Source organism: Ostrinia furnacalis, unplaced genomic scaffold, assembly GCF_004193835.3.
Source record: "Ostrinia furnacalis isolate ACB-3 unplaced genomic scaffold, ASM419383v2 OfSCF0069, whole genome shotgun sequence".
In the NCBI taxonomy this organism is placed as follows: domain Eukaryota; kingdom Metazoa; phylum Arthropoda; class Insecta; order Lepidoptera; family Crambidae; genus Ostrinia; species Ostrinia furnacalis.
Genome location: NW_021130308.1, coordinates 1503853 through 1526619, shown reverse-complemented (window position 1 = coordinate 1526619; position 22767 = coordinate 1503853). Strand labels below are relative to the sequence as shown.

The following is a 22767-nucleotide window of genomic DNA, read 5'->3' as shown; positions in this document are numbered from 1 at the left end:
AACTTCCGAATGCAATGGTTGCTTCAATGATTGGTTTTGTGTATGGAAAAATGTGTCAAATTTCGCGGAGAATACTTTAAAAAGCAATAAATACATTTTTAAATAGTAATGTTGTTTCACTTCCTTGATTCCCGAAATTTTCAGTGCCGCCCTCGTACAAATGTTAATTTATCTTAGCGTGGATAACGAATTAAACATTTTAAGAAAGCTTAAAGGATTTTAAGCCGCTTTCAATCGCATAAATCTACAAAATCGAGCAATTTTATTTGCCGATGATAAATGTAGTGACTCGACTATCGCGTTCGCAATATTTAATCGTATTGTGCAATCACTAAATTACTAGCTATTATTCGGACTCTTTCAAAGAGGTGACTAAGAGAGTAATATGCATACATCAAGCCTCCCTAACCCGTATGGCCAGCGAGGGGAGTTTAGGTCAAATCCTCTAAGTATATATTTGTCTCTAGTAAATTGGAATAGGGGTTCTTTCATGCAGGGGAGATTAAATGACGATGACGATAAATCATTTATTTGACATTGAAAAAGTGTTTCCTGAAAGTGTATCTAAGTTTAGAAAGACAAGAATAGGTACTAAATGATGTTTATTGTCTATACTTAATTTCCAAAATTAAACATAAATGTACTCCAAGGAGGATCATTTGACAATTCACTCTGAAAAAACTCGTATGCGACGAATGCGAATCCTTTTAGGTTCAACACACATCAATCAAGTTGCCCGTCTTCGCTGAACCTAAAATCCAGACTAGGATTCTGTGACGCAATGATGAATTGATGAAGTTATCCGTTCCCATCGGAAAACATTTATTTTTAGCGAACAAATGGCTACTTTCAAATGATTTGTGCGAAGTACTTTAGTCTGCGTTTATATCTGTAATCTATAGATAGATGATAAATTAAATTGCGTATCTAAAGTTTCTGAACTCTAAAGCACGTATTAGAAAATGACCTTCATTGTTCAAACCTCGATTAAATCTTAATCATTTAATTTTAATGCTACTTTTACTGGGTAATATGATTCTTTTGTTTTTCGTTTTGTGCGGAGCTAAAATTTATGGTACTACGTCAACTATTGCATTAACGGATAATATTTTTTACAGGTAAAACCAAGTAGGTACTTACACTTTAACAATTCTTGCATTCGTTAGTAAACTTTGGTTATATTTTTCCGATCATCTTGTATCGTTTGACATTGCTGTTTCCGTGTGACATTCCTGCGCCCTAGTCGACAAATTAACATTCGAGGATTCAATTCCGCGATCGCTTCACGGTTCGAAATAGCTACGTCATCGTAGCGAAAGGATTTCGGAATTTGGTCTAAAGGGGTTGGACAGACATTTTGCGCCGCATATAGGTGTCGGATATTCTCAACGGGACCGACGATTAGGTACGTGCCAGAGAACGAAATCACCTTATTTATAACAATAGGTGATTCAAGCCCGCATTGTCGTTACCAAACTGGAAACTACACACATTTATTATTGTACTAAGCGGTCTTACTGATAGTCAGTTGTCATAGGTCAATTTATAAATAATAATTTTAATTAATTAAGTTTTTCCCACAGTTTTGCTTGTGTATGTCTTTGATATGTCATAACATGGGTGTATTGCGTGATGGTGATTAAAATAAAGCTAAAATAGTTTTATGTGTGGCCTGGTAACCTAGTACAGGGGAGACCGAGGATAGTTGTAACAGAGGAGAGTTGAGGCATGGACGATTTTTTGGAACTTATTAACTACTAGCGAGCCCGTAACAGTGTGCGCTTTGTAGTTCAAGTCTCGAGCTAACAAATACGTGCTGTTGCGAGCTCGCTGATAGTTAATAAGTTCCAAAAAATCGTCAATGTCTCAACTCTCCTCTGTTACAACTCTCCTCGGTCTCCCTACGAGTAATGTATTAAATTAAAATGACCACATAAAAATTATGGACCAAGAATAGTTCAGGTGCTGTTAAAAAACATTCATGCTTTTCATCATAAAAAGTGAAATAACCTAAAAATAGTATGATTTATTCCAATACTTCTATAGCATAATACTGAATGAGATCCTATTGAAAAACGATGCGTAAGGTAGAGAACCCTCACAGTATTACAGAAATACAGTTAGAATTTTGATCAGCCCAGAAACTCGGACAACAAGTATATCGATAACATTCATTTGTTAGGTATTGAAAGGAACAGGTAAAAAGTACAGAAAATTGTGTTATAAAAGAATTCTAAAGGAAATCTTCGATCCAGCTTACTGTCTGTCTGATAAGCATATTACGAGGGCTGCACTAAAAGTATCGGGAATGGAATATTTCCACTGTTCCAGTCATATTAAAATCTATTTAATTGCAAACTCCAGGGTTTTAAACATCGTATACCATTTATTTATTTAAAAAAAGATTCTCGGTCGTATCACAAGGTCTTGTCAAACTTGTTTAGTCGTTGAGAAAATGGAATTGACTCGAGAAAATTCAAGAGCGATGATTTATTATGACTTTTGAAGTGGTTTAACACAAAAACAGTGTGTTGACCGGATGATTTCTGCATTTGGTAATGAAGCCCCATCCAAAACCACAATTTATCGCTGGTTTATTGAATTTCAACGTGGACGTGTCAAGCTCAGTGATGATCCCCGTCAAGGTCGTCCAAAAACTGCAGTCACCTAAGAAAACGTTGATGCTGTGCGTAAGCTGATTGAAGAAGATCGACATGTGATATACCGCGAAATTCAGGCAACTTTAGACATTGGCATGAGTCAAATACAAATAATCTTGCATGAACAATTAGGTGTAAAAAAGTTGTTTTCCCGATGGATACCGCATTCGCTCTGTGAAGAGCAAAAAGCGGCTCGCGTTACTTGGTGCGTCAGAACTCTCGGGAGATTACATGCAGGATCCTCAAATGCTGTATACAACATCGTATCAGGTGACGAATCATGGATATACGCGTACGAACCCGAAACAAAAAACCAGTCACGAGTTTGGGTGTTCGAAAATGAATTAAAGCCAACAAAAATTGTTCGTTCACGGAGTGTTGCAAAAAAAATGGTGGCCACGTTTGTCTCCAAAACCGGCCATGTTGCGACTATTCCTCTTGGGGGACAAAGAACGGTTAATGCAGATTAGTATGCTAGCATTTGTTTGCCACAGGTCGTTTCTGAACTCCGTAAAGAGAACTGCAACCGCCGCATCATCCTCCATCACGACAATGCGAGTTCTCACACCGCGCACTGAACAAAAGAGTTTTTAGAGCAAGAAAACATAGAATTATTAGTCCATCCGCCGTACAGCCCCGACCTAAGCCCTAATGATTTCTATACTTTCCCTAAAATTAAGAATAAATTGCGTGGTCAGAGATTTTCATCACCTGAAGAAGCTGTGGAAGCCTACAAAACGGCCATTTTGGAGACCCAAACTTCCGAATGCAATGGTTGCTTCAATGATTGGTTTCGTGTATGGAAAAATGTGTCAAAGTTCGCGGAGAATACTTTAAAAAGCAATAAATACATTTTTAAATAGTAATGTTGTTTCACTTCCTTGATTCCCGAAATTTTCAGTGCCGCCCTCGTATTTGGATTTCTAGAATAAGAATAGTTGGAGAAGTAGTCGGAAACGAAAAGGTACCAATTTGGTCAATCTATTGAATAATAAAAGGAAAATGATTCCTCAGCATAATATGGGCTATTTAATTAAATATAAACCGTACATACTGCTTATTGTGCACATAATCAAGTGATATCATCAGCATGGAACACTGCACGTGTGTGTAAAATTTGTTACTTCTGAAATTGGCTTTGATGGTGTAGGCGGAATTCCGCTTTTTCAACTATTTCTTGTCGACAAACTTAGAAACTGGAGTTAGATAATTTTTAAAAATAACATGTGACGTTTACAATTTATAAACGGTTTCTGGTCAGATTTAAATATTAATACACTTTAAAATAAAGATCAACGTTCTGACGATGCCCGCACACTGACTGGCAAGCACGCTTTTAGTTTTCTAAACATAGATACTTGGGGAGAATTGGGAGATTTTGGCAAGAGAGTGTAACACGGTTCTTTATTCAATTAAGGCTTATTTCGTTTAAAACAATACTTATTCCTGCAAAACTATGGAATTATGGTTAAATAGCTAAAGACAAATATCTGTAATTCACACCAAAATATTTAGACAAAGAGCGCTTTCCACTTTCTTTGCACTTTTTACAGCAGGTTACAATCTCAAAGTGACTATGCACCGTGGTTGTGGCACTATCCATGTAAACAGAGAAAAATACTTATTCATTTATGCAAGAAAATGTGGCACAAGTATTCCCGGTAGCATCTTGGATAAAAAAGAAAGACTCAACGGGACTAAGCAGTGAACTCTAAAGACAAGGGCTGCCACAATAGATCAAACCTGGCCGAGCTGGCACAAATGAAGGCCCAAAAACCAATAATAATAAATAATAAAAAAAGAAAGTGCGAAATAAACGAGAGCATTTGGTCCATTTCGGGCTTGACTCCCCATCAGCGTCGAGCGTGGGCCGGCTCGGGGCCGGCGGCGCAACGTCAGCGCTGGCGCGGCCCAAGCGAGCGGTGTCAAGTTCGACGCGCGTCGCCGCGGACTGCGCCGGCGCGGGCGGCGGCCACTGCGCCGCGTATTATTAGCAGTGAGCCGTGGGAGGCGCGGCGGGCCGCACCGAGTGCCACGGGGCCATGCGCCGCCCAGGGCCCGTGCATGCTGCGCCTACACTACTACTCCGACAACCCAGCGCTGGCCGCACCCGACGACGAGGAATCCGTCTACTCCATCGATCTCATCAAGGAGTTCGAAGCCGTGGGCCGAGCCTGGAAAGCCTTCCTGGACGACTGGCTCCATCAAGGTGTTTGTTTATGTCACCCACGCTGTGGCCGTGCATACGTCACAGTTTGTTTTTGTTTTTTGTGTACCTGCGCTTGACGCTGTTGGCGTTTACACCATGTGTCGTGGATTTGTGTTGCGACGCGAATGCTGCTGTCAGTGCTTCAGGTGCAGTCGGATGTAGTTGTGTTTATTTTCAACTGCAAATGAAATGGTAGTGAATTGACGTGAACGTCACTGCGTAGACAATCATCTTGCAGTTAGCACTAAATGATCTATCATAAGCGTAACATGGGCGGATGTAGTAACAAAAATGTTTAGTCCTCGAAAAGAAAATTTCGTTGACTCACATACAGCACTCTGTAGCGTGACATGCTTAGAAACCCAGGAAACCATCATTTGCAAGTACACCCTGAGGCTTGTTCCCACGATGCGTGAATATTTTCCGCCTAATGAGCCTCCAAGTTACGCGTCGACAAGATAGCAATAGCAACTTAAATGAATTAGTGTAATTCTTAGTTTTTGACACCTTACACCTTGTTCAGTGTGACACACGCGCCTCGAGCTTCGCTGTTTGCCAAGCGTAGTACTATGCAAAGCTTGCTGTGTTATCTTATAAGAAAACATTTGACTACAGTAGGAAAAGACAGGTGAAAAGTAGCATGTTAAAATGATCAAAGCGGTTGCTGGCCCAGACCATCTTACCGCTGTCATTCAGCTGTCTCCTCGTAGAAGAGATCGCTTTCTCGCCATTACTGGCGATTGGTTTTAACCAACTAAATTGATTGTTCCAATTTGTTGTGTACCCTGTATTTGCTGAGATTGTATGGTTGTACATCAAAGTATACTCATCTATCTATATCATCGAGCTGGCAAGCCATTGGTACCGGCTAGTAATAAGGATGCTCGTCTTGATAAACTCAAGTGAGTAGAGCATCTATTTTTAAGTTTGCTAGCATCTACGTGCGTGTTCAGACCTCACAGTAGATATACTCTCATCAGTTTCATCCAAACCACAATAGGCATTAATATTATTGATTTGAAATAATTGATCAACTTTTGATTTGACCAATGCGTGTTGCCAGTGATGGTATACGGATCTGAGACGTGGTCGCTTACTATGGGCCTCATAAGAAGGCTCAAGGTCACCCAAAGGGCGATGGAGCGGGCTATGCTCGGAGTTTCCCTGCGTGATCGAATCAGAAATGAGGAGATCCGCAGGAGAACCAAAGTAACCGACATAGCTCGCAGAATTGCTAAAATCAAGTGGCAGTGGGCGGGGCACATAGCTCGTAGAGACGATGGCCGTTGGGGCAGGAAAGTTCTCGAGTGGCGACCACGGGCTGGAAGACGTAGCGTGGGCAGGCCTCCTACTAGGTGGACCGACGATCTGGTAAAGGTCGCGGGAAGAGCCTGGATGCGGGCAGCGCAGGACCGTTCATTGTGGAAAACCTTGGGGGAGGCCTTTGTCCAGCAGTGGACGTCATTTGGCTGAAAAGAAAGAAAGAAAGAAAGAATTGATCAACAACGCCAGTACTGGTAACTCCGATCGAACAGTCTCTACGACGAATGTAAATGTACCATGATGTAATCATTTAATAGAACCGATAATTATTATGTGCTTGTCCCAGAACCATTATATTACACTGGATTGCTGATTAAAAATAAGATATGACTCAATAACGTTGCTTAAAACGATTCATAATTACACGGTCCTCTGTCTTTATTATCTAGTGGTCTACAACTCAAATCGATTCTGACACAAAATAACACCTATCTGATTTATAATATACTCGTAAACAAACTGTTATGTCAGTGAATTATTTTGCAACGCAACGGTTTGGTTTCTAGTTTCCTTGTGTACTAAATAAATGCACAGGCGAGTTTTCCGGTGTTTGTCGAGTGCCAATGGCAAACATCATATTAGTCACCGCCTCATCTTGTGCCCGATAAATCTATGCCCACCGCTTGTTCTTGTCGAGGTTCGTCGTGACGTCAGCGGTTGTCTTACGGCGGCGCGTGCGCACCTAACACAAATAAGCAATTGAAACACGGACAATGCCAAACTGTTACTGTTATACATGTTTAAAACGGTAGGTATTGTTGCTGATTTTTTTTGTTTCAATTGGTAAATCACTTATCTGCAGATGACACACTGGTCCTTTTAGAAAAAAGTCAAAATTAATCAAGTCTCCTTTACTTGAGTTACCAGTAAATAGTTTTCCATTGTTTTACGGTTAGCGAGAGGTTGTTAATAAAACACAGACCTTTCTCAATCTCCTTTGGAAATGAAAAAGGGGTATAACCCCTCAGTAACCTCAGTTTTTACCAGAATATATTATATTACCGTCAAAGTTCTATCTAATAAATGAACTAACAGTTAAAACAGAGCTCTTTTAATCCAGAAACGAGTAGGTACGAGGGGCGGNTTTCCGCAAGACAACGCGCCCGTTCACGCCGCACGTGTTGCGAGGCCAAGCCCTGAAAGACACCGGGTTCTCAGAGATTGACCACCCACCATATAGCCAAGACCTATTACCTAGCGATATTTTCCTGTTTTTCGATTTGAAAAAGGACTTACGGGGCCGGAGATATGCAGATGACAACGAAATTAAAGCTGCGGTTGGTCGTCATTTTGAAAAAAAAATTTTTGGGTGGGTAAAAGGCATTGTATGCGAGATTTAAGAAATGTATTTCTTTTGAGGGAGATTATATTACAAAATAAAAAATAGAAACCATTTATTTTATTTCATTAAGTACCTTAGGCCGCGGAATTATCAGCCGGCCTTCGTATCTATTGAGTAGTTAGATCGAAGTAACACTTTTATTGTGGACCACGAAGCTTTCAAGTCCCTCTAGTCTGTGAACAAGTGACTTGGCAAATAAAGTTGCGCTTTTAACTTTGAAGCTTCTATTTTAAGATCATTTTCTCGTATCTTTTCTAGATTTTTAGTGTAGATATTAATTACTTTTACGGGATATTATGTTAAATTAAGTATTCTGTATATGCTTATTAACATTTAACACAAATCACATAAAAGGATATTGAAAGATACAATTTATTTATTGCTAAGAATGTTTAGAGATCATGGAGGCATTCAACTGTGACCTATAGAACCCTCCGCTTTATGCACAACGTTTTTATGTTATCATTCAATAGTCGAACTAGTACGTCATTATTTATCTGCACCTGCTCATTCTGTAAGCCAAAATAGGAATAAACATAACTCTACACGCTCGTAAATTTTCTTTAACGCCTTCACTCGACGTCGAACCTTGACCATCAACCGATACGGTGGCGATAACATTATTCATTCAAAACTTAGTTGATCAAACCTTGGTTGAGTCACTCTTGTATGTCGATATACGAATAATTGCGTTATTAACCCCTTCATCGCTTGCGCAATGGTGCATCTACACGGAGGTTAATTAAGTTACTTTTATACGGTCGCGGTCACTTTAATTTATCGTTCAATGTTTGTATACGCTTATGTATCGGTAATAATGTAAATAAAGAAAATATGTGTAATAACAATTCGTGTTAATGACTGTTGACGAGACTTGTTGAAGCGTGACACAAATACTTTCTATTTGTTTCGAAAACCTACAGTAGGTATACGAGGGCGGCACTGAAAATTTCGGGAATCAAGGAAGTGAAACAACATTTCCATTTAAAAATGTATTTATTGCTTTTTAAAGTATTCTCCGCGNACTCTTAAGAGTTAAAACCATGGTCCCTGTATGTGGTGCACTCATACCGATCCCAAGGAACCGTACTTACTCATAACAATAAGACACACACTGATACATGTATTCATGCACTTGACAAAGGGTTATGCCCACTTAGTATGGGACCTTTGGCCTGAGGTGGACAGACATTACAGCATGTAATTTGTTATTTATTAAATAGTCTATACCAGTAAGAAACAGAATATAATTATCATTTTGCATCCAAGTCCTTAAAAAACTTTTTTTTTGCTTATGACTAGAAAGGTTAGAAGCAAAATAAAACACCATTTTTTTTATTATTATTTTTTTAATCTGACTCATGGGTCAATAAAATATTGTCTAGGAACTAGGCAGGTGGAAATACATGTTCCTGATACCTTGCCCAGCTCAAAAACCACAAAATTGTCATAACATGAGCACAGCAACCTACTGTTATTCGGCCAATATAAGGGCAAATTAATCCTCGTCCCATCATGTGTTTGTTGGGGCTCCACAGCATGTGTAGCAGCTCGATCAGCTCACTGCCATCAGGGATGACATATTTGGTCAGATCCCCGCAGCTGAAACAAAGATATTAATTATGGTATCTTTCAAAATTCATTCTTTAAGATATTGAGATGTGATGACAATTTTTATCTATCAGTAAGAAGTATTTGTATAGAAAAAAATATACACTTTGTTCAAATATATCAAGCCAATGTCTTTAATAAAATATAATGAAAATAATTATAAAAAAACTTACTTGACAAGGTGAAATCTTATCCATTATTACATTATTTTTGAATATGTGATTCTCTTTCCGTGTTAATATGCAGTCTATGGAACGTATTTGTAACAAAGATAATCCACGTTACTGTGACCAGTGCTAGTGGTTGCTTCTTCATTTGAAATATTATTTATNTTTTAAAACCCTGGAGTTTGCAATTAAATAGATTTTAATATGACTGGAACAGTGGAAATATTACATTCCCGATACTTTTAGTGCAGCCCTCGTATAAGTATATAAGAAGTTCCTTTATCTTCACGATATAGAGGAGTGTAAAATAATAACATTTATTATTAAACTAAGATCTTTTATATCAGTCTTTTATACAGCGATTTTTAGATTAAAGACCAAAGTTCACGGATTCGATCCGATTCCATACATGTTTGTATTCGACCGTGTAGCCACAAAAAATATATTGAGGTTAGATAGTTTCCTTACAACTTTGCCTAGTTTGGGACCAGATGGCGCCAGGAAAAGATATAAAAACGTGGCTAAGCATCGTATTATTGTGATTTGAATAATCTGGCACTTCAGAATCTTGAGCACAGACGTACGTATTTTCTAAGACGGCGTGCACACTACAGTTAGATGTCACCGTCAGAGAGCGCCTAGTTATTGTGAAAAAAAAAAAAATGTCACGTAAAGGTATACAGTTACACTTATGAATAGTCAAGCGATTCTGAAACATCAAGTGGCAAAAATCGGAACTAAATAACTCATTATTGTTGATAGCGCCCCCCTGTACGTACATGTCATAATTATATGGGTGGGACACTTCAATGTGTTGTCCAACGTGGCAAAAATTGGAACTATTAACCCAATTATGATAGTGGCGCCCTCCTGTCATTGTCGTAGCTGGGACGGTTCAGTGTTGGACAACTATATTTCATACGCTTCCGAAGCACCCAACGTGTTAAAAATCGTTGGTGTTTAAAAATCGAGTTGGCGATTAAAAATTGATCACACAAGTCAGCTGTTAATTGATTCAGTGGCAGCCCCTGATTTCATCACAGATCGGTATGGCACCCTTTGAACACCACTCTTTGGAAATTGAAAATTGACGCGACACTTTAAAAATGAAATTCGAAGCTTACCGGTTATTTTCAACAGTATGTGCCGATAAAGGTGGCTAAAAGATTTTTTTATGAAAATCCCGGCTAGTATTTTTCTTTCAAAAACCTTCAGAGCTAGATACTGTGTTGTAGTTAAGCCTCAGGTTAGGGGTGTTTTAACTAACTACACGAGTACTCGTATGATTTTAAGGCACTAAATACTAAGCTAATATTTACTAATCTTAAGTGTGAACAAAGACGGAACCGATGGATATGTTTTGGTCGCTAAAAGCCACTAACAGGCACGCAAGTTCATGCAGTACTCGTACTTGTATCTTAAAGTACAGAATAAATAAAACAATAGATTAAATAATCATCAAGGTGCACCGCCCAAAAACAAACTGTGAGCTACTTCCATCTACTTTAGCCGAAATTTCGAATGCTTCCATCACTCTCGCCCAAAGCGAGATGCCAATATGAGTGACAGTGACAAATGGTCTCGAAACCGCGGCGTTAGGGATAGGGAAGGGACTAACCCTGCTGATCCGGGACTACCTACTTACTATGTAAGACTTTTTACTTCGTATATCGCAAGAAGTTGTTGTGTGTTGTCCGGCGTTTTTCTTTATATTTGCCTTGACACTTATCATTGAGGTTTTATGTTTTACTGTTGTATGATGATCGTAAATCTTTTTGTTATGGCTATAAATAAATTGCGTCTGTTAAATTCTTACGTACGACCTCAACAAATATTTTTGTACGGTATGACATAGTACACATGCATATTTGGTAGATACGATTTTGACGTTTTGCCTGGATATACAGTGTGAGTCACGTTAAAGTGTACATATGAAAATAGATGAAACTAGACCCATTTTTATCGACAAAAAAGAGGTCAAAAAATTTTTGAGATTTTTTTTTATTTTTTTATAGAATTTTTTTTCTTCCAATTACTTATTGTAAAGAAAACGTAATAACTTTCAAAATAAGTGGTATATCCTGATAAAATAAAAACAGTAACAATGCTAAATAACAGGCAATACTAAAAAAAATACATAAAATACACAAAAAAGGCCAACAAATAATAAAAAATTAAACTTTTTGAAAAAAATCTGCTTTAAAATTCGTGTTTTTTTGGTTATTTCATAAATTTCTCCAAAAAATGCCCCTATAATAGGTGGTTTTTATTACTTTGTATTATTCTCTGTCGTATTATCTTTGTAAAACCAAAAATCGCATGTCTCTATCCCTATCACAACATTTGCTATGATCGTTTGAACAAAGGCCTGCCACAACATTTTTCTCCGCTACAGTTAGAGACAATTTTAATTTTAACTAAAATGCTTATTTTACTTTGAAATCTTTTGTTTTTATTTGAAATCTAACTTGTCTTTATCAAAATAACAAATCTAGAGCCATTTTCAGTTTCGTTGTTAACGAAGCGTTGAATGGCGCGCCCGGAGAGGCTTAGTTCAAACGATCATTGCAAACGTTGTGATAGGGATAGAGACATGCGATTTTTGGTTTTACGAAGGTAATACGATAGAGAAAAATACAAAGTAATAAAAACCACCGGTTATAGGGGCATTTTTTGGAGAAATTTATCAAATAACCAAAAAAACACGAATTTAAAAGCAGATTTTTTTCAAAAAGTTTATTTTTTTATTATTTGTTGGCCTTTTTTATGTATTTTATGTATTTATTTAGTATTGCCTGTTATTTAGCATTATTACTGTTTTTATTTTATCAGGATATACCGCTTAGTTTAATAGTTATTAGGTTTTCTTTACAATAAGTAATTAGAAGAAAAAAAATTCTATAAAAAATTAAAAAAAAATCTCAAAAAATTTTTGACCTCTTTTTTGTCGATAAAAATAGGTCTAGTTTCATTTATTTTCATATGTACACTTTAACGTGACTCACACTGTATAATTATCACTTGTATATTAAGTAGGTACTAATTTTCCAAAGCCAGGATCTAGTAAGGTAAGTTCAGACAATGTTAGTGGAAGCTGATGCTTGGTTTTAATTAAAATAAACGAATAAATGTTAGAGGAAATAAAAAAAATATAGAGCCGAAAAAGTTATCATACTTACTGCTTTGTAGTACTTTGTACTTGTGGAAATACCTTTGAAAAGTTAGCGTAGCGTGTTAGCTTTGTCTGCAAGGCGAAGCTATAGAATCTACAAGTTACAACCAGTCATAGGAAAGTGATACCAGCATAAAAAATAAAAGCTTTTAATTACATTAAAATTTAGGTAGTAACTAACTTCATGTGTGTCATCCATCAGGCTTGAGAGATAATTTATCATTGACCAAAGTGTGTATGTAATCCAAAGACGAGACAAGAACATGTTTTCTATTTCTACAGTAGCAACACCACAAGTATTTACGGCTGGCAATTAAACGCGTGTATAAATTCCTCAACAACGTAGCAGGACTTGGCTCAATGAGTTTTAAAGTTCGGTTTTTTGTGAACGGAAGAATACCGGTTTCGTTACGCCCGTTTTGTCCGCATAATGTTGTTATTTAACTACGGTAACATCGGTAACGTTATAATTTTCTGTGTGCGTTACTAAAGTAGTGGGTCAACGTCTTAAGTGTTATAAGTATTATATATGAGGTTTGATTTGGTAGAGACAAAATGCAGTTTGATTTCGTACGTTAACAAGCTCCCTGACACTAAGGCTTCTATAGAAGGATGTGTTATTACTAATTAACGAATTCCTCCTTCCTTTGTGTGGGTCACGAGCGTGCTAATGTGTAATGAGTTTCCTGCTTTAGGGCATACAGACGTATCATATTAATCAGGAGTGTATCGTATTGCCTTACGGCTTCGGTATGCGAGCATACGGCGATATCGGTTTTCAGGCGTGACACAAGTATTCTATTAAGTGCATGCTAACTATGCCAGAAGCTTAGGCATGCAACCACTAATAAAGCAAATACGATGATTAAAGTCTTGATTTTAAAACATTAAGGAGCCAACGAACGTCTTCTGACCTGGGTTATAACAACATGTCACCACCACAAGATTGTCGTCGGTTATCAACCGCCAGAGACTTCAATTGGACCGACGCGCTCACATGTCCGGCACCGAATCATCTTTATTTTCGGACGCAATTACGTTGATTTGAGACCATAATGTCGTATGGTAACCAAACGGTAAAAATACAAAGTCCACTCTGTGTGTCATCATCTACCTGAGAACGCATCCTGAATCTACCAAAAAAGTGTTACTCTCTAGACTCTAAACACTACCTAGACGATGAAGGTGTTTTGTGAGCAAGTTTTGTATGGACAATTTCAATAAAAGTGTACAAAACTAGGAGTCATGGAAAAGACATTTTAAAATATCAATTTGAGATTCAAGCAGATTTAAATGTAAAATGTTATACGTCTCTTAGACCAACTTTTGGACACAAAGCCTATCATGGAAAAAGTTTTTAAACTGCAAATATTGTAAGCGCAAGAATCTGTAACACAATTTCTGCAATATCAAGTTCTAATGTTATCGCCGAGCAATAACAATGTGGCGTATAATGAAATCGTTAAACTGTATGGAGCCGGAAATTAAAAAAGTAACCAAACTTCGCTCGCCTAAAGTGTGAATATTTCCTTCAAATTCTGGTTCGCCTTGATATAAAAAACGAGCGGGCCATCCAAATCCGTACATAAGTTTATATTTGTTTTCAAGGTCACTGATATTTTGCATTTGAATAATTTTTGACTACGGTTTTGGTCGAATAGACATTGAATGTAAATCATTTGGACTTATGAATTTGTAAATTAACATTATTGCAGGAGCAATCAATAAGCTTTCAACACTAATTGAAACTCCGTCTTATGGTCTACGAGTATGATAAACGATGAAGTCCTTTTAGGACAATTGACTATCCTAGACTGATCCTAGACTGCATCCCACTTAACATCAGGTGCGATTGTGGTCAAATACCTGCCTTGTTATGCATAAAAAAAAACAAAATTGGGTCCATTATTCGAACGTCTAGTCAAATCTAAATTTAGCGGCGTAAGGGTTGAAAATATAGGTATAATACTTATGTAAAATATTAAAAATTCAACTTACCACAGCCACTGGAGCGAACTGAGGTTAAAAAAAGAGGAAAAGTCTTCTGCAAATTTTAATATCGCCTTGGATAATACATATACCACGTTTTAAGCTATTCTGCGAGCTAGGCTACTGCCAATGTTGCAATCGTATCTATTCTATCTTTTTGCTCTCAGATTACTTTGTATTACAGTAATTTCAGTTAACCATTGTGAATCACAATATTCATCCAGATTACCTAACTGATATCTGCGAATAACCCTTGACATTCGACAGAAAAAGGAAAAGAAAATTTAATTCGTTTTTGCGGCGACGCCAGTCACCAACCTTCAGTTAACAATTAGCCGGCTGCCACGACCTGACGTGTGTTCACCGAAGCCAGACCGACCTTATTACTAAACCAATAAAATGTCTTTTCCAGAGGAGGATGAGTCGCAGATCTTCGTGAAGTTCTTCAAGTTCCACAAGTGCTACGACTTGATACCAACTTCAGCCAAGTTGGTGGTTTTCGACACTCAGCTGCTCGTCAAGAAAGCGTTCTTCGCGCTCGTCTACAACGGTTTGTAACATTATTAAGTCAACCTATCATGAATGTACGGCGACGGCACACCAAACGAAACAATGCAGGCAGCTTATGTCCTCGTAATTGGTGCTATTTTGCAACAACAATGTTACAGTCTGATGTGCTGTCGACTTACAATGCACGTTTGCTAGCAGGTAGTGCCTTTAAATGCTTCCCGAAACTACACAGTTACCATACAAATGTTGCCTTTAATTAATTAACAAATTAGTTGTAGTTTACCCGCTCTGCGAATGGCATTGTTACAAACGAGTTTCCTCTCTGGTGTTCACCACACGCCTATCATTCCGACCGCTGCATTTAACAAACAATACAGTTTTAATGCATCGGCTTAGACTGCTATGATTCCATGTTTATAAAATGAGCGAGTTAGTAGAGACTGTAGCTGGCACTTAGTTTTATAGCTCTCGTATTGTATCCTATTGTGTTGGCACGATATAGGCACCTGCATGCGGCCCCCGGCAGACCTGCATATTTTGTATTATTATATTATGCACATGGGTTATGTGTTACGTTCCGTGCTAGTCACTTATGCTTGTGCGTGCTAGAACATTCATGTTGTTTGTATTATGCTAAGCGATGTGATAGCAATGCGAAATCGATGACTACATCCATTGTTATTTTTTTTTATTTCAAACTCGATGATAAAGATACTGCGCACTTGCCAAGCGAATTCCGAAATGAAATTGTCCAATTAACACTCATTGTGGTTTATGTTAAACAGCGAATGGAACCGTCGAACGAGGGGAACCTTAAGAAACAATACGGCCGCTTTGCCACGGAAACCAAGGTGTATATCGTTCCAGACAATGCCATTCCCTAAGTAATACCACACAATCGAGCTATTATTAAAAGGTATTAAGCAAATTGCGGAATTTGTCACTTAAAATCTACAGTTTTTAGCAGGCATTTGGTCGAGCTTCCGTGAAAGTAATGACTTTAATTTGTCATTTCAAACGTCACCTCCAATTGTTATTAATGACGTGGTTCAAAATTAATGGTTTTATGAATAACGATTGCCTAAATTAGGGACATAAACCTGATAAGTAAAATCATCCACGTGTCTGATATAGGATTGATAAAGATAAAGGTCACCTGTTAACCAGTTCAGATCCAATTGAGTAAGCATAAAAATTTCAATTACGATCCTAATGTACCACTATAATATTATATCCTGTGATAAACTGTAAATTTAACCTGTTTTGAGACAAATAAATACTTTCTATTTATCTAATATAACTCGCAGTGGAAGAAATGTAGTGATTTGATTGCGCAACAAATGTCAAACTTTGTTCGACTCGATCGAATGCCTATAAAACTATCCTTTTATACAGCATGAAACTCTTGCGACTGTTTTGATTTCCCGGTTGTATTGTAGTTATTATTATTGGCAAATGAACCGTGAATTTCTACTTCTACAATTCAATAGTGCAATCTCCACTGAGTGGAAGTGGTTCGTATTGTTTCTTGAGGTAATATTGCCTAAGTGTAACGATCCATACGGTGGTACGAAGCGCGTCGTTCGCTTGTTCCCAACGAGTCATACCTAAACGAGTAACACTGTTACTCGTTGGGAAAAAAATCCCATCAAGTCACACCGTTACTCTTCGGTCTACCTATGATCTGAGGGTCAACCTGAAATTTCTTACAGTAAGCTTTAGATTACTTAAATGTTTGTAAAATTTTAATTTTTAACGTATTTTGTACATTAATTCTTTATAAATAAATCTCTTATATTCTTATATTAAAGGTACTTAATGTTTGAACCAGTAATAGTGTGACAGGATGGGAATTTTTTCCCAACGAGTAACAGTGTTACTCGTTTCAGTGTGACTCGTTGGGAACAGGACGTCCTTTATTGTGATGTTGCGATAATGTTGTTTTAGCGTTGAAACATGCTCGGGCCTCCATTGTACATCTCAGCATTGTTGCTGTCAAACTGACTTCGTTACCCAACTGTATAGATTGTTAGCTCAGGTCGATAAATTAAACTGATTAGGTATTCTTTGGTTCACTCCTAGTTCTTCATGTTGGCTTAAGAGATCACCTGTCAATCTATAATATTAAAAGTACGCTCACTACACTGGTGAAACCATGATACGAGTAGATGGACCATAGAGTGAATCGTTTGCACGCATAATGCTATACTTAGATGATTTGTGCCGCCCTGCAATACTACACCGCGACTCTACGAAGTCATTGTGCAACATACAATGTACAAATAATCTTTAATACTTTTCCAACTACTAAACAATAGACGTGGAACTTGTAGGAGCCACTTGGTACAGTGGAGATTGTAAATTAATTCGTATTGATAATGCTCGGAGAAATACAAATATACAATTTCTGCATTTCTACATTATCTACGTAGCGTGTTCGAATATAACAATCAATAAAATAGGGAAGGCCTTTGTAAATAGAATTCCTCGCGTAATTCGGACCTCACTCAACGTTTATAAGACTCCTTTCACACGCCTTCGTGAAGACACGTACGGTCTTCATGTCGGGAAAAATTGGGCCTGTAATCATCGATTACGCACGCGAGTAATCGAGTGAAGAAAACGATCTGAACGATGTTCCTTTCGATGCCAATGTTGCCACTAACATTATAATAAAGTAAATGTGTGGTTATATCCTCCGCTTTTTACCGCAATGGGATTCAATAAGCTTGTTTAGGGAAGGGACCATCGTATTTGCAAACATTTTACTCAAATATAAATATTTTCATATTCGACTGTTCTATTACTATGTTTACGAACTTGATAACAGCCGGAAATAATGGACTAAAACATTTTACGATAATCTTTTGAGCACTAAAATCCTTTCATTTTCCTGTACTAGCCATTTAATTTTAAAACGTAACAATTGTGCGTGTCGTATGTAAGTACCTACATTGCGATAAAGCCAAATTCGGAATTCGGAAAATTACTACGTGCACCAAAATAATATTTCGAGGTTGAAGTACAAAAATTCTTCATTATTATGTTTCCAGTAGACATCTCTATTAATTTAATAGATCGATTTATTTAATGGAAAGCATGTAAACTATTTTAAATTGAATCATATTACCTACCACTAACCATGTCCGATACACTTTCTTTAAAGTAATTCAACCACGTAAATCGACTTAGTTTTCAAATGTACCTATACTCAATTGAGTTCCCAAACTAGTGACGTCTTATCTATATTTTGACAGTCTTAAAAAGTATTTCAATGAACTATTGTGTAGGTTTCACTCATTTATTTTGAGTCTTCGCAGACTACAGACTTTATCGGCCGATAGTTCAGTCTTGCATTACATCGATTTGGTATCGGCTGATTTCTCATATGAATTGGAAGGCGACCAAACTATCGGTCAACTAAAACTAGTCTGCGGAAAGTCACGGTTTGTGTGAAGTTTACTGACTTAAACACGTGTAGTTGATTCCCCGCCATGACGTCACTGTTTTTGTCGACAGGCGTCCGCGCCGCGCCCCTATGGGACTCGCAGCGGCAGAACTACGTCGGCATGCTGACCATAACGGACTTCATCAAGATCCTGCAGATGTACTACACCAGTCCCAATGTAGCCATGGAGGAGTTGGAGGAGCACCGCCTTGAGACATGGCGACGTAAGTATACTGCTTGAAAACTAGCAAAATTGCCGGCAATATTGATTTATATTGCCGTGGCGTGAATATCGCTTGATATATTGCGATATGATGATTTGCATCATCATCTGCAGAAGGCACGTGACAAGTTTGTCCCGGTTATTTGCCTTTAATCCTGTTAGAGACGTTAGGGCCTGGAGGCAAACATATTTTAATTTGACTTTTAACCTACTTCTTTAATTACTTCAATGAGGGTTTTCGCGAATGAAAGATCCGCTAGATGGCGGGACGTGGATGTGGGGTCTGACTGCTGCGTGATTGGTGGATTTTGACATATCTGTCAATCATGCAGCATTTGGACCTTGCATATCTACGTATTGCCATCTGGCGGATTTTTCATTCGCGAAAACCCTCATTGCTTGATACGCTGTACTGAGCCGCTTTCAATTGTACAAAATAATCTACAAGACTGCGAGTAAAAATATTTTTAGAGAGGTTTCTTTATTATTTTTAACCTTTACCTTCCAGAGGTGCTGAAAGGTTCAGTAATGCCGCTAGTGTCTATCGGGCCGGACTCGTCGCTGTACGATGCGATCCGCATCCTGATCACCAACCGCATCCACCGCCTGCCCGTCATAGACCCGGAGACCGGGAACGTGCTGTACATCCTCACGCACAAGAGGATACTGCGCTTCCTCTTCTTATATGTGAGTGTTGTCTCTAAGGCTGCGTCCATGCAAGACACTTGCATCGGGCCGCACTCGGTTGCACGATGCGATCCGCATCCTGATCACCAACCCTATCTATTGTTATTTCGGATATTCGTTTTTTAACCCTTAGTCGCCTCTCGAGTGGATTTTACTACAGGAAGATTGGGAGTGACCCTATTCTACGCTAGTGGCAATATACGGCAAATAAATGTAGGGTATGAGTGCGAAACGGAACGTAAGGATGTGTGAAAGAGAAGGAAGAGTGTGTGAGTGTGACGTACAACGACGTGTAGACGAACGACGATTGTTTTCATTTACTATTTTTATTATTTTCTATCTTTTCTATAATAAATACGTGGTAATTAGAACTGCATTTCTATTCCTACAAATTGGGGGCTCGTCCGGGATGAAAATAAAAAAAAAAACGACGGGATTGCAATGATTTCAAACGATTTTAAAAATCAAGCATCCATTTTGAAGGAAGACTACCATTGAAGACATTGTTGAAGACGATCCTAATTTTTATAACCTTCTATTTCTCTCTCAGATAAATGAACTGCCAAAGCCGGCGTACCTGCAGTGCAAGCTTCGCGAGCTGCGTATAGGCACGCTGAACGATATCGAGACGGCCACCGAGGAGACGTCTATCATCGAGGCGCTACGCAAGTTCGTCAACCGCCGCGTGTCCGCGCTGCCGCTCGTCGACCCCGAGGGCCGGCTCAAGGACATCTACGCCAAGTTCGACGTCATCGTGAGTCTCTCTCTCTCTCCCTCTCTCTCTTTCTCTCTGAGTGCCATAGAGACAGCCCCGAGGAGACTTCCATCATAGAGGCGCTGCGCAAGTTCGTCAACTGCCGCGTATCCGCACTGGCGGCTCAAGGACATCTACACCAAGTTCGACATCATCGTGAGTCTCTCTCTCTCTCTCTCCCTCTCTCTCTGTCTCTAACATAGAGACAGCCACCGAGGAGACGTCCATCATCAAGGCGCTGCGCAAGTTCGTCAACCGCCGCGTGTCCGCGCTGCCGCTCGTCGACCCCGAGGGCCGGCTCAAGGACATCTACGCCAAGTTCGACGTCATCGTGAGTCTCTCTCTCTCTCTCCCTCTCTCTCTTTCTCTCTGCGTGCCATAGAGACAGACGCCGAGGAGACGTCCATCATAGAGGCGCTGCGCAAGTTCGTCAACCGCCGCGTGTCCGCGCTGCCGCTCGTCGACCCCGAGGGCCGGCTCAAGGACATCTACGCCAAGTTCGACGTCATCGTGAGTCTCTCTCTCTCCTCTCTCTCTATCTCTCTCCTCTCTTTCTCTCCCCCTCTCTCTCATTCTCTCTGCGTGCCATAGAGACAGCCGCCGAGGAGACTTCCATCATCCTGGCGCTACGCAAGTTCGTCAATTGAGGCGTATCCGCGCCGGCAGCTCAAATATTTCTACGCCAAGTTCGACGTCATCATGTGTCTTTAATCTCTCTCTAATTCTTTCTCGTTCTTTATTTCTACTTTCTTTTCTTCACATCTCCCTCTCCTCTCTAGCTTCTATTTTTATTTTGATTTTCTCTCTCTCTCTCTCTCTCTCCTCGATGAAAAACTGATGTAGTTCTGCACGTAACAATTTTGGGGACTGTTTGCACGTATCTACTGTTGGTATCTGATCTTGTGCCTTGTTATTCTTATTATCATTGTCATGTTTATTGTTTCTGCCTTACTTAAACTTATGCCAAAATGTGTATGTGTCACCGTTGCTCAGTTGCGTATTGTTCTTTTAATGTTTACCTGCGCCTCTCCACCACTACAATCAGGCGACCACTGAAAACCAGCGTCGTGGTGCTACGCACTGCGGCATTATGCTGAGTGGAAGCCTATTTGGCATAATTTTTAAATTAATTTTTTTTATTGTATTAACATTCTGTAATTTGTTGTTCTAGTGTGCCAAATAAATGTATTTTCTTTCTTCTTTCTTTCTTTCTTCCTCTCTTCGGGGGGGGGGTCATTAAGAAATGACGATAGGATGATTGTAGGGGGGGGGGTCTAAAATCTGAAAAAATCGATGACGTAATTTATGGACGGCCCCAATGTTACTCTATCCATCTCTCTTTTGACATGAGGATTAAGAATAAATCTTCTCAATAGATCTTGTGCTATTGACTGATCTGATGACCATGAAGGAATAGTCTTTAGAACTCTAGTTTCTCAATCAATGCCTGAACCTTTTTGATCAGAATATGGAAATAAAAAAAATTCTAAGCGAGTTTGGTCAATCGATGTCCCAATAAATAAAATAAAATGTCGGCTTAGCAAGATATTTTCTATAACCTTTATGTTGGTAAATGAGAAAGCAACCATTATATTTCTTTATGTTGGCTTTATTGTTTAGTTTAAACGTTTCATGTTGGCCGAACATTTTTCTCTCTCTCGCCCTGCTGTAATGTGTGAAGTCTGAAATATAATACGTTTGTTAATATTTGCCCAAAATATCAATACTAGTTACTTACCACGTGGCATTTATACATAGTCGGTTTGGTGTAGTGGTTCGGAACGGACTACTATTCCGAGAGGTCCCGGGTTCGATTCCCGGCCAGGCAGAAATTGAAATGATGAAGTTTAATTTCTGTGATGGGGCTGGGTGTTACTATGTATAATAAGTATGTATTTACAAAAAAAAAAGTATTTAAGTATGTTTATATCCGTTGTCTAGTACCCATAATACAAGCTTTGCTTAGTTTGGGACTAGAAGCGTAGTGTAAAATGTGTCCAGGGATATTTATTTATTTTTATTTGTTTCCAGAACCTGGCGGCAGAGAAGACGTACAACAACCTTGACGTGTCGCTGAAGACCGCCAACGAGCACCGCAACGACTGGTTCGAGGGCGTCCAGAAGTGCACGCTCGACGAGACACTGTTTGACGTTATGGAACGGATCGTGCGTGCAGAGGTAAGGCCAGGCCTGTTCATCTCCGCGAGTTTACATCGAAAACAAAACAAGCACGATGGCACCCTACAGGATTACTATTCGACAAGACCTCACATACGAGCGAGCATTGACTCACGCACGCGTATTCTTGTGTATGATGGAAAAAAATAAAGAAAATGGTGTACTAAATACTGTGCAGTATTTAACTGCCTAAATAATAATAAAAACACAGAATGTACTTTTTTAAGTTGCCTGAAGACACTGAGAGGTAAATAAGTGGTTAATATTATTCATGATAATTCATGCTTAATCATGTATTTCCTCCGCCATTTTCTGCAGTTTGGCACCTCACGTCACACATCATTTTACCGAAGTCAGCCCTATGGCTTCAGCGCCGATCACTGACGTTTATCAAGAAAATGGTGCTTGACTCTTGAGACAAGCTAAATTACACCATATTGTTAATGACATTGAGCATACATTTTTTAAATACATTCCCGAAGAAAATCTTCTGT

At 38.9% G+C, this 22767-nt stretch overlaps 1 protein-coding gene across 7 annotated transcripts in view; it reads left to right on the top strand.

Annotated features, from left to right (window-relative positions):
- The window catches only part of Snf4agamma (SNF4/AMP-activated protein kinase gamma subunit), a 100647-nt gene that overhangs the window by 71068 nt on the left and 6812 nt on the right, over positions 1-22767 (top strand). For all 7 annotated transcript variants that reach the window (XR_003657004.1, XR_003656998.1, XR_003657001.1 and 4 more), the window contains exons 11-15: positions 14886-15023; positions 18503-18655; positions 19163-19341; positions 19892-20095; positions 22127-22273. Coding sequence is in view for 1 of the 7 variants with exons in the window: in XM_028322832.1 (XP_028178633.1) it covers positions 14886-15023; positions 18503-18655; positions 19163-19341; positions 19892-20095; positions 22127-22273 (821 nt within the window). In the remaining 6 variants the exon portion in view is untranslated. The remainder of the gene's footprint in view (positions 1-14885; positions 15024-18502; positions 18656-19162; positions 19342-19891; positions 20096-22126; positions 22274-22767) is intronic.